The sequence below is a fragment of the Onychomys torridus genome, chromosome 17 (assembly GCF_903995425.1).
Source record: "Onychomys torridus chromosome 17, mOncTor1.1, whole genome shotgun sequence".
Classification (NCBI taxonomy): Eukaryota; Metazoa; Chordata; class Mammalia; order Rodentia; family Cricetidae; genus Onychomys; species Onychomys torridus.
In genome coordinates this window covers 1030016-1042921 of record NC_050459.1, presented here as the reverse complement: position 1 = coordinate 1042921, position 12906 = coordinate 1030016, and the positions used below count along the sequence as shown (strand labels likewise).

General features: G+C 44.5%; 1 protein-coding gene across 1 annotated transcript; it reads left to right on the top strand.

Moving 5' to 3' along the window:
• Positions 1 to 460: 460 nt before the first annotated feature.
• Positions 461 to 6179, top strand: LOC118569143 (CD209 antigen-like protein C). Its single transcript, XM_036166868.1, has 5 exons — positions 461 to 599; positions 2060 to 2149; positions 3504 to 3655; positions 4546 to 4655; positions 6038 to 6179. The coding sequence occupies exons 1-5, from the start codon at positions 461 to 463 to the stop codon at positions 6177 to 6179; spliced, it is 633 nt and encodes a 210-aa protein (XP_036022761.1).
• Positions 6180 to 12906: the final 6727 nt, after the last annotated feature.

The following is a 12906-nucleotide window of genomic DNA, read 5'->3' as shown; positions in this document are numbered from 1 at the left end:
CTACAGAGGAGGCGGTTGAGTATTTCATTCCTGGGTCTTAGAGAGGTGAAGGGTGAGTCTGACCTCCTTTGTCCTCGGGGAGCAGTGTCTAGGAAGAGGAGCCCTGTTTAGGTGAGGTGCATACTGGGAAACAGGATTCCTCAATCCTGTGGGGTAAAGGAGGTGCTGAATGCCCCATCATAAGAAGTAGAGCTGGGGTCTGAAGTCCTGCTTCTGTGAAAGTGGCCTCTGGGAACTGATCTCCTAGTTTATGGAATGGTGGGCCTGAGGATCTTTGTTATTGGTGCCAGAGAGTCTGAAACAGAATGGTTGAAATGCAGGGTCCTGGGATAGCTGAGGCTGGAAACAGACTTCTGATGTTCATGTGGCAGATGATGGCCAGGCAAACCCAGGCAGTGGGAGCATCTGTAATCCTGTGTTCAGGAAGGGCAAGAGGGGCCTAGGCTCTCCCTGGTTCAGGATGTGGCAGGGACAAGGGCCTGCAGGACCACTGGACTTCCTTTCCTCAGGGTGTCAGGACTGCCATCGGTCCATCACGATCCTGCAGCTCATCTCCCTGGTGCTCCTGGCTGCTCTCCTCGTGGCTGTCCTTGTCAAAGGTCAGGAAACTTCCAGGTTGGGGCTCCCTGATCGAACCTTTCAGGGTTGGAGGGGACACAGGAGCTGTGGCTCTGGTCTTACATGCCTGCTAGGAACCAGTCACAGGTCATCTCAAGACTCCTGTGCAGCTGAAGGAGGTTGTCTCAGGGGCGTGGTCTGACTCCATTTGCCCTGTGGTTCATGCTTCCCTAGGCCCCAGGATTCCTCATCTTCAATGAGACAGATTCAAATAAGATGCGGGGACTTGAGCATGATGTTCCTGGGGATCCAATTCTTGTTAGTTAGATCATGATCTAGCTGGCTTTTAAATATTATTATTTTGCAAATTTCATATGTGAATATAATGTTTTGATCAAGTCCACTACTTCCTCCCTACCCTCCAACTCCTCTCCTGTGCCCTACCACATTTTCTTCCCAACTCCATGTGCTCCTTCATTTTTATAATCCTCCAAATCCAGTTACTGCTCTACAGATACATGGGTGTAAGACCATTTTCTGGATTATGGGTAGCCTCTAGGGCAGAAGGTAGGAAACCCTCCCACAGCAGCCATCAATTGCTAACAGTTCCCCACCTAGGGTTGGGGATTCATGAGTCCCTCCTCCATATGTTTTGGACGTTTTCAGGTTTAGCTTGAGCAGGTTTGAACTGCAGTCACAGCACTGTGAGTCCATGTGAGCATCAGGCCTGTGGGGTCCAGGAAACAGTTTTCCAGCAGCCCTCCCCTGCCTCTGGCTTCTACACTCTCTCTGGCCCCTTCGTGATGATCCCTCAGCTCCTGGCGGAGGGTTCATGTTAGAGATATCCCACCTGTGATCACATCTCCTGAGGATCTTATCCTTTGCACGTTGAGACACTGTGAGTCTCTATGTCAATCACAACTTACTGCAAAAAGGAGCTGCCCTGGTTAGTATTGAGAACTTCTGGTCACTTTAAGGTCTGGATCCCACAGCCTGAAGCAATCAGACCTAACTCCTAGCAGCTCTCCTTCTGTGGTCAGAGAGTTCAAAAGCTTCTGTGTGGCTTGAAGCCTCCAGTGCACGTACCCGGTCCCTCTGTGCTCTTTGTCACCTATGCTATGCTGAAGAAATCATGTGTGAAAGTCTGTGACTCCCTGGAAGTGTAAAAGTCAGATCTTTCCTTTGTTTGGGGAATTTCTCTGAAGGCTGCTGTGGTCTTGTCCCATCATCTCTCATCCTGTGGTGAAAGCTATTCTCTTACTCTTACTAGAAACTCTTCCAGGTGTTAAAGGGAAGCCTCTCTCTTGTTTTAGGGGCATGTTACATTGTTTCATATAGTAATGTTTTCTTTCCAAACCTGGAGGCTTGGGCATGGTCTTGAAGCCCTTCTAATAAAGCTAATCCTGAAGGGTGAGCTGGTGTCAGCTCCTTTCATTAACCAGCGACTCCCTCTCTTACATCTATCAGCATTAATGTCTTCATCTTCACTCTCTTGGCATAGGCTCTGACGTTCCTACCTCCCAGGAGCAGCAGCAGGAGCAGGTAAAGCAACGCATCCACCAGGAACTGGACCACCTGAAGGATGGACTAGGTGTGTGACCAGAAAATGGATTTCCAAGAGTATGAAAAGGTTTCCATGTGGTATGAGGTGACTTCAGAGATTGAGCCTCCAGTCCCTCAGTTTCTTTGTCTGTTGAGTGGGAACACAGAGTAACATTAAAGATGGCAGTCACTAGACACAAGGGTCATGCACACAGAACAGTTCTATTAAACAAGACTACTGAATGTTCTGATATGTAAAGACCCTGCTGTTCTCTGTACTTATGTGAGGTTGCCATGGCCTCCTTGATTATCCTGGAGGCAACAGACTCAGGAAGTTAAGATTGTGCCTGCAGGTATAGCTCAGCAAATAAAGTGGTTTATTGACAATCATGAGGACCTGGGTTTGGATTGCTCACACCCATACAGAAGCTGAGCATAGTCACACAAAGCTGCTACTTGAGGGTGTTGGGGAGACAGGCAGATTCCAGGGCTCACTTGATAGTCTGGCCAAAACAGGGAGCTCTAGGTTCAGTGGGAGAACCAGTCTTAGAAGTAAGACAGGAAGGAAAGAGAGAGATAGACAGGCACACAGAGATGCAGAAAAAAATAAACAAATAAATGGAAGGGAGGGAGGAGGGAAGGGAGGAAGGAAGGAAGGGAGGGAGGGAGGAAAGAAGGAAGGACACACTGGCTGGAAGTACTAGCTTGACTCAGGCTAAAGCAACAGTGCATGAAGTTGGCAAGGTCATATGGTTGGGTGCTTCTGAAGGGAGGGCATGGGGGGGCGTTCATCAAAAGATATTGACTGCATACAGATGTGCATGGCTGCATGCAGATGTGCGTGCAATAACAGTCAGTTTACAAAGGTCATGAACTCCAAGAAGAGTGGAGAAGGATACATTGGAGTGTTTGGAAGGATGAAAAGAAGGGCAAAATGTTCTAATTAAATTATAATCTAAAAAGCAAGGCAAAACAGTTATTGTCTATGTGTATCAAATGTTCAAAAATAAATTAATAATATATATTTTAATTTAAATTTTTTGCTAAGTGAAAATTATGTAATTTCTTTTCCTTGTTTTTAAGCTCTTCCATGCTTTTCTCTGAAGTTGATGGTCTTTTTCTTTCATTTTTATTGTTTCATATATATAAGAAGTTTAAAAAAATAGGGCAATGAAGGAAGACTTCCAACATTCAATCTGGCCTCCACTAGCACACACACAGAACAGAGCACATACACACACATTCGAACACACAAGAATACAACACACACTACAAATGACAGAGGAACATGGTTTACCATGTACAGTTTCAAGAGGGCGACAACTCTTGAAGACCTAAAGGCTGGACTGATCCACGTACATGGATACCACTGTGTGTTTAACCTGACTCACCTTCCCCAACAGATCGCCTGTGTCGCCCCTGTGCCTGGGACTGGACTCTCTTCCAAGGAAACTGTTACTTCTTCTCCACGTTCCAACAGAACTGGAAGGAATCTGTCACCGCCTGCAGAGAAGTGGGGGCCCAACTTGTTGTCATCAAGAGTCATGAGGAGCAGGTGTGTTGATCTGGGGCTTTGGCATGGCTCTAGCTAGATAGAATTTTTTAGATAAGTATTCATCACTACACATGAAAAGGGAGATAACACGCCTGTGGACTGGGAAAGGCTGGTCCAAGACTGTGCACGTGTGTAAACACAAGTGGTAACATGGATGCTTGCTCTAGGGAACACTTAATATGAAGGGGACACTTCTGGAGTGCTGGCCAGTTTAACAAGTACTCTGGTGTTCAAAGTCTTGACCTGGCGCCTGGAAGGTGGATCAGTGGATGACAGTGCTTGTTACTGCAGGGTAGAAAGAGAACCAATGCCTACCAATTGTCCTCTGACTACCCCCACACACACACCTTCATATGCACACAGATGCACACACACACATGCGCACACACACACACACATGCACGTGCGCGCGCACACACACACACACACACACACACACACACACACACTCGCACACGCACACGCACACGCACACACACACATATACACACTGTTTATTATTCTGAAGAGGTAATCCCTAGAGATGTCCAGAACCCAGGAAACACCAGACTTCTCTAAGTTTGGGAAGCTGAGAGCAAGTTTCATGTCACATTATTTTAGTTCAACAAAGCATATGAGACAAAGGGGAACCAGATGCCAAACATTAGGATCTGTCATGTCATAGCACACACTGCTTCTTAATTCTCTGTCCCAGAGAGCTTGTGTGAGGTCTGGCCTGATCGTCCTATCTGTGCCTGTGCATGTGTGCATGTAAAGCATGTGTGGGATTTCTAAGCACATGTGTGGGTTTGTTGTTGCACTAGAAAGCTGAGGGTCAGACTGCAAGCAGAACTATGGACCATGGTAGAAAATGACGGTAGAGCCGTTCATGGCTTCCCCTTCCTCTCCAGAGCTTCCTGCAGCAGACCTCTCAGAGGACAGGCAATGCCTGGATGGGGCTGTCGGACATAAAACAGGAAGGCAAATGGATGTGGTTGGACGATACACCACTGAAATGGAGGTAATACATGGTGTTGGGGGTGAAACTATGCCCCCCAAAATAGTTATGGTTTCTACCTGCTCCTTGGATTCCTAGACATGATAGTTGTTTTTTGGGATGTATAAAGAGATGAGTTCAGATATGATTTTTCAGTTCCACCACCTGTTCTCTGATAGATATTCTTCCCTAGGGATATGTGAATAGTTCTTACTCACTGGGGCGTGGAAACTCAGGGGAGGATCTGATGACACTCCCCAAGTTCTCCTAATAAGAAATGTGAACTGTTCACCAAGAATAATTGAGATGGATTTTGCAAGCAGACACACCTGAAACAATAAAAATGGAGATTGTTGTGCTCAAAAGGTTTAGTTCTGAGGCAACGAATGATCCAGTTCAGGGTACTAAGAGAATCAAAATACAGGAGTGTGGTTGCCTGAAAAATACAGCTTGTCACCATGTAGTGGTGGCACATGTCTTTAGTCCCAGCGCTCAGGAGGCAGAGGCAGGCAGATCTCTGTGAGTTTGAGGTGAGTCTGGTCTACAGAGCAAGTTCCAAGACAGGCTACAAAGTCACACAGAGAAGCCCTGTCTCAAAACAAACAAACAAACAAACAAACAAACAAACAAACAGTTTGTCATACTTAAAAATCCATGATGTCATGTGAGCTACAAAGGAACTGCCCCACACAATGAAGAACATGAAAAGAAACAGGTGGAAGGAGGGAGGCCAAGGCCGTTCTCTTGATGTCCATGGAAAGAAACATGGGAGATTATAAACCAGAATGTCAGTGGACTCTGAGATGTCATAATGTTCCATTTTCAGGATAAGGCATGATAGAGATCATCAAAGAATCACAGATAAGCAGGAAACACTGGGCCCCAGATTTTCCCAGCTGGCACTTGCTAGTCAGGAGATCTCAGTTTAGATTAGGGTTAGAGAGTGACAGGAAGCTGCTATGTGTGACTGAGTCCATGTAATGGGGATGGCGGGGAGGGAATCCCCAGTCCCAGGGTATTGGTTAGACAAGGTTTTGTGTCCTGACTCAATAGAATGGGGAATTTGAGGAGGAGTCTGTACTAGATGCTGGAAAGATTGGTCCTTGCTGGAGAACTTAGCCATTGAGGAATAAAGGGGGACAGAAAATGCAGTAAGGAATATAAAAACCACTGCTTGGCGTCAAGTCTGCATGGGAGCCATTTTTTGCCTTTGGTCCAGAGACACCAAATTCTGCCAAACCAAAGCTAAAAATTCATCAGTTTCACAATTTGAAGTCTCTTGATTCTGTATTGTAGAATAAGGGTTTCTTACATAAATGCTTTAAGCACTTCAGTGTGAGAAGTTAGATTAGTGACAGTATAGGCTGGGACAGAGGCTCATATTGTTTGGGTATTTTCAATTTCAGCCAATATTGGTTAAAAGGGGAGCCCAACAACATGCTCAATGAAGACTGTGCAGAAATTTCAAGTACTGGATGGAATGATAATACATGTTCCTTAGAGAAATTCTGGATCTGCAAGAAGGCTGCATCTCCCTGCTCTAGGTGAAAACTGCCCATCTCCAAGGCCATTGTTTGTCCAACCTATTTATCACTTAGTCAAACTTGAAGAACATTCTTTTCAGTTCCTTCTGCCTTTCTGTGTATACTGGACTCCCAACAATAGATCTGGACTCTACTTTTCCACATACCTTGTTCCCAAGGACTTGGGCCACTGCTCTGCCTTCTCCTGTGCCTACGGTTTCTTTGGTTGAGACTATGTTTCTGACCCATATTTTCAGCTTTCTTCCTGGATAACATTCTGGATTGATCACCATTGTGTTGGTCTGACTGAGATTGTCCCCCAGAGGCTTGCATGTTGGAACACTTGGTCTCCAGTAGGTGGTGCTGTTTGAGGAGTTGATGGAACTTTAGCAACTGGACCCTTGCTTGAGCAAGCACATCATTAGGGGTGGGTTTTGGAGTTTATATTCTCACCTCACCTGCTGTTCTCACTCTGTGTCTTGTGTGTGGATGAAGTTATGATCAGCCAGCTTCCTGTTCCCAATGCCATGCTTTACCTTTTCCTGCCTGTTGCTATGTCTCCACGGCCATGATGAACTCTATCTCTTTGGAACAATAAGCCAAAATAAACCCTTCCATCACTATATTGCTTTCTGTCTGGGTATTTTTATCATGGCAACAGGAAAGTATGTCAGTCAGATCCAACATTTAAGAGATGAGAATCAGCACAAAGGAATCAGGTGTATTGAGCATCTGGTTTGGAACAGGTAGGACTATCACCATCTAAGGTTCATCTTGGGAAACCCAAGTGTGCTAATGTCTTTATTAGGAGAGGAAGGAGGTACAGGGAGAGCATAAGCAGTAAGGCTATCTCCTGAGTGAACCATTCTTATCTATAGCATATGTCTCCTTTATCCTCCTACCTGCAGTGTTGACATTTATCCTGACCTATGACCCAGTTTAGTTTTGTTCAAACAGACATGTTACTTTTCAGAAGTTAAACCTGGCAGCCACTTACCAGCTTCTCATAAGGGATGTCTAGGAAGAGACTGGGTGTGTGTGTGAGGGGCACTAAGAAAGCATTCTTAGAACAGCAGTGAATTCAGAGGCTGGTGGCTGTCCAAGATGCTGAGAATGAGTGAAGGTTGTGGGCTCAGCACTAAACAAGACATATAGACATCTCCCTCAAAGTCTCAGGCAACATTCTGGAAGAGGGTACAGAGAGCATGTAAGAGACAGAAGGTGGGGTCTTGGGCTGCCAAATGCCACTCTCTAGAATCCACACAACTATTGCAATCACTAACTCACAACAGCAGTTGCCTGCACTGGACCCATGCAAGACCTGCCCTGTCAGTTGAGTAATGGGCAGTTGCTAACAGGGTCCAATCCATGACCTTGGAACAGCTGTTCAGAGATTCTGAGAGAGGAAAATCATTGTCCCTGGTTGTGTACTCACTGCTGAACCCACCAGTTTCCCGTGAAGAACACCAGCTTCAGGTCACACACATGTCCCTGGATAAATTCAGTAGGTCACAAAATAAACAGTTGTGGGCATGGGTGAGATTTGTTGGAGGGTCAGGAGTAGACAGAGATGGTAGGGAGATGGAAGAGGCTAAGGATCAGAGTGTGGTCAGTATACACTTTATACATGTGGGGAATTGTTTAAGAACAAATTTAATTAATAAAAAGTTAGAAGCCACTAGGGACTGGAGAGATGACTCAGTGGCTAAGAGCTCTTATTCCTCTTGAAGAGGGCCTAGCTTCAGTTTCAACCACCCACATTAGGTGGCCCCAAGTGACCTGTAACTCCAGTTCTGGGAGGTGTGACACTCTTTTCTGATGGTGGCAGATGTGCATGTCATGTGGTGCTCATAAACTCATGCAGGCACACATGTTTACACATGGGTGGGAAGGGAAGGAGAGATGGAGGAAGGGAGGGAGGGAGGAAAGGAGGGAAGGAGGGAGTAAAGAAGGGAGGGAAGGAGGGAAGAAAGGAGAGAGAAAGTCACCAGATGTTTTAGACTCTGAAGCTTTTATAATAGCCAAAAATAATATAAAATACCTTGGGGTAATTCTAACCAAACAAATGAAAGACCTTTAAGACCTTAAAACAAGAAATTGAAGAAGATATCAGAAAATGGACAGATCTCCCATGCTCATAGATAGGTAGGATCAATATAATAAAAATGGCAATCTTACCAAAAGCAATCTACATATTCAATGCAATCCCCATCAAAATGTCAACACAACTCTTCATAGACCTCAAAAGAATAATACTCAACTTCATACGGAAAAACTGAAAACCTAGGATATCTAAAACAATCCCTTACAATAAAGCAAGGGCATTCTGGAGGTATCACCATCCCTGACTTCATGCCCTGACTATAGAGCTCTAGTAATAAAACTGCTTGGTACTGGCATGTGAACCAATGGAATGAAACTGAAGATCCTGACATTAATCCACACACCTATGAACACCTGATTTTTGACAAGCAAGCCAAATTGAAAAAAGAAAGTACAATTGAAAACAGAAAGCATCTTCAATAAATAGTGCTGGCATAACTGGATGTCAACATGTAAAAGATTGCAAATAAATCCATATCTATCACCATGCACAAAACTCAAATCTTAGTGGATAAAAGACCTAAACAGGGAATTAGCATAGGGAGGATATCAAGGTCAAAGTCAGCAAGCAAGGCAACAATTACCCAAAATGGGGGCCAGGACCCTACAGGTCCTTCCCTTTTATTAAAAATGACTTAGGTTGCATGGGATGTCAGCAGGTCACCTTACTCATCATGGAGTCACCTGTCCAGTCCACACAGCTGCTCTCTGTCTTAGGTTGGTGAGCGCTGCCCAGGCATTACCCATCTCTGAATACTCATTATCATACAGGTTCAATCATGTGAGAGCTGCAGAGTTAACTGTTTCCAAAGATCTCTAAGTGGCACTGGGCTTGCAATCTGTGTGTTCAACACAGAAAAGACCAAGAGAATCTTAACCCACCCATAGGCAGTAGGCTAAAGGCATCTGAGCCATTCCCTTCCTTAACGAGCCTTACTGCAAATTGGAGTCCTTGTAAGATGGTATCCCAAAAGCAAATGGAACTTGAGTTTGTAAATTTATAACTTGCAAAGCCAATCGAAATGTATATAACTATTGATTTAAATTTGTCATGCCCAATAGAATGAAAGATTAATTAACTGTGGTAGCTACTTTTCCTGCCAGGGTCTCCACTGTGCGAGCTGTAGTAACCAATTATGAAATGGCAAACCAAGAAACAGTAGTAGCAGTGGTTCATCACTGTTATAACAGAAATAATGTCAGCAGCAATGTCAAATTCTCTTCTGGAGCATGGGGGCACCCATTGGCATGGACACAACTCCAGGAACACAAACTGCTGAGGCCCATTTTTCTTGATCCCAGCATGACTTAAGCTGGCAGCTCTGCAAAAGAATAACTAAGAACCATAAAGAAAAAACAGGCAGCTCACAAGGAGCAGAACTAATGGTCTCATAATGGCTATATTCAGGCTCACAAGTTTTAAGGTATCTTCAAAGGGGGCTAAATGAATTTCAGAAGGCCAAAAACTGTTGCACAGAGCCACTCCTGAGAAATAGGTACTGCCCCAGCTTGAATAGGATTGTGAAAATGAAAATGCTTAGCTGGCATGCTACCGTTAATAAATGGAGGTCAGTGACCTTCAGTGTTATTCTTAATCTCCTAGGTATCTGGGTGACACGTTCTCAAACATACTTGAAAAAGCAGTTACCATACATTACCTTCTGGATTCTTGATACCCTCCCTATACTAATTCCCTGTGAGATTCCACCCTCCTGAATGCTTAAGGTAAGTTCCTTGTCTGTGTATCCTGCATATTGGGTGTTAACAGCCTAGATGCAAGATTGTAAAACATTGGAAGTGAACTTCTGCCCTCCAGGGTCCTCCTATTGTGCTGTAATCTTGTATTTAAGACCTCCTCCCTCCTTCAATAAATGGCATTCAACATTCAGGAAAAAAAAGGAAAGAAAGAAACTGAAGACAGTAATGTTCTAAAACAGGAAGTGGTGATGGTGTCATGGGCCTATGAGGATGCTGGACTAAAGTCTATCAAATTGTGCAAACAGGAAAATTGTACACTATGTGAATTATCCATCAATAAAGATTTTATAAAAAAAAAAAGACCTAAATAAAAATTCAACTTACACTGAACCTGATAGAGGAGAAAGTAGGAAGAAGCCTAGAAAGCATTGGCACAGGAGACCACTTCCTAAATATAACACTAGTAGCACAAACACTGAGAGCATCATTAATGAATGGGACCTCTTGAAACTAAAAAGCTTCTGTAAGGCAAAGGACATGGTCAATGAAACAAAATTACAGCCTACAGAATGGGAAAAGATCTTCACCTATCCTACTTCTGACAGAAGGCTGATCTCCAAAATATGTAAAGAACTCAAGAAATTAGACATCAAAATACCAAACAATCCAATTTTAAAAAATGGGCTACAGAACTAAACAGAGAATTCTCAAAAGAATCCCAAACGGCTTAAAGACATTTAAGGAATTGCTGAATTAGTCATCAGAGAAATGCAAATCAAGATGACTCTGAGATACCATCTTACACCTGTCAGAATGGCTAAGTTCAAAAACACAGAAGACAGCTTATGCTGGAGAGGATGTAGAGCAAGGGGAACACTCCTACACTGTTGGTGGGAATACAAACTTGTACAGCCACTTTGGAAATCAGTATGGCAGTTTCTCAGAAAATTGGGAATCAATCTTCAAGATGCAGCTATAGCACTCTTGGGCATATACTCAAGGGATACTCAATCATACAACAAGGACACTTGTTCAACTATGTTCATAGCAGCATTATTTGTTTGCCAGAACCTGGAAGTAACCTAGATGTCCTTCAATCAATGAATGGATTTAAAAAAAATGTGGTACATGTACACAATGGAGTATTACTGAGTTGTAAAAAACAATGACATCATGAAATTGACAGGCAAATGGATGGAACTAGAAAATATCATCCTGAGTGAGATAACCCAGACTCAGAAAGACAAACATGGTATGTACTCAATTATAAGTGGACACTAGATGTAAAGTAAAGGATAACCAGACTACAACCTACAGCTCCAGAGAAGATAGGAAACAAGGACAACCCTAAGAGGGATGCATGAATCACCTTGGGATGGTGAAACAGAGGAGATCCTGATGAGTAAACTGGGGATAGAGGATAGGAGATAGGGATGAGACCATGAGGGACCAGGATGGTCTAGCTGGGGTAGGGATGGAGTGGGAGAGCAATGAAAGAGATATTTGATAAAGGGAGACATTATGGGGACTGTGAAGGTTAGTTTTAATGGTGCACTTGACCTAGCCTAGAATTACACAGGAAGAGAGTCTTAATGAAGGACTGTGGAGATCAGATTAATCTGTATGTAAGTCTGTGTGGAGTTCTCTTAATTACCTCTATTGAGGTGGGTAGACCCAGCCCACAGTGGGAGACACCACTCTCTAGGTAGGGGGTCCTGGAGTGCATAAGAGTGGAGGAGGGCAGCTGAATCCAGATGTGCATGCAGGAATCCATTCCTCTCTGCTTCTGAACTTTGGATTTGAGCTGGCCAGTTGTCTGCTTCTGTCAGTATATTTACAGTAGCAACAGGAAAAGAAACTAAACAAACACCAAGCTTTCCATGAATGACAGACACCTAGGCGAACCTGATCCCCTCTCCTCTGCCAAGATTCTTAAAACACTCCGAAGAGGGGAGGGAAGACTGTTAAAATGGAGGGCAAGAGCAGACAGACACACCATGTGACAGGGCTCACATGGAGGGCTTATTAAGGAGGAGAGAAGAGTTGAGAGAAGAACAGAGAAGGGAGAGGGAGGGAATAATTGAGAGAGGTATGAGGGGAGGGGAATGGAAGGGAAGGGAGAGAGAGATGGGTAGGGAGGAAAAGAAAAGGCCCTTGCCTGCCTGACTCTCCCTGGAGCAGTGGGAAAGAGATCAAGGAATGGGTGGAGCTTGCCTTTAAAGTGCATGTGTACAGGCTTATGCAGTCACGCAGTGCATGTGCATAGGTTATGTTATTTACAGCCCTAAGACCCTGGGAGCTGCCTAGGTATTTGCCTGAACTGCTAAAAAGGGTGTAAAAGCCTAGGCATGGGGAGGAAGGCTGTGAAATATCCTCTGGACACCACATGGCAGCCGCACTCCTGAGGTCCCAGTAACTGTGCTCACCTGCCTGAAGTATGCACAAGATCAAACCAGTTAAAAACTCTACCAAGGAGAGCAAAGGCTCTCCCTAGGCCCTACCACTAGCTGAAGAGCTGTTGGCAGCTGAAGGCCACTGATGAAGGGAGAGTCACTTTTGTTTGGGTGAGGCCCCCTGTAGGTTGCCCATGCCCACGTGGATGACCACACACTCATGTGCATATAGGATGCACTAATTGGGTTAGTGCATTAAGAATAAGTAAGTAAATGAATAAGAGTCACAGAGTGTTTGTAAAAGAAGGAACAGAAGGACAGGGTGCATCAGTCAGGGAGGTGAATGGCAAAAGAACTGTTCGTCATTAAGACTCTGCGTTTATCCTGTCTTCTGCTGGAACAGCCTTGAAGAAACAGCCACCTTCGTCTAGTAGGTCAGGCCCTGCAGCTTCTCAGACAAACTCACTTTTTCCCTCAGTCAAATCCTAGTCCACATGCTGGTTAGTTGTGTCAAGCTGCCACAAACTAGAATCACCTAATGTCTCCTCTGGGGTCTCT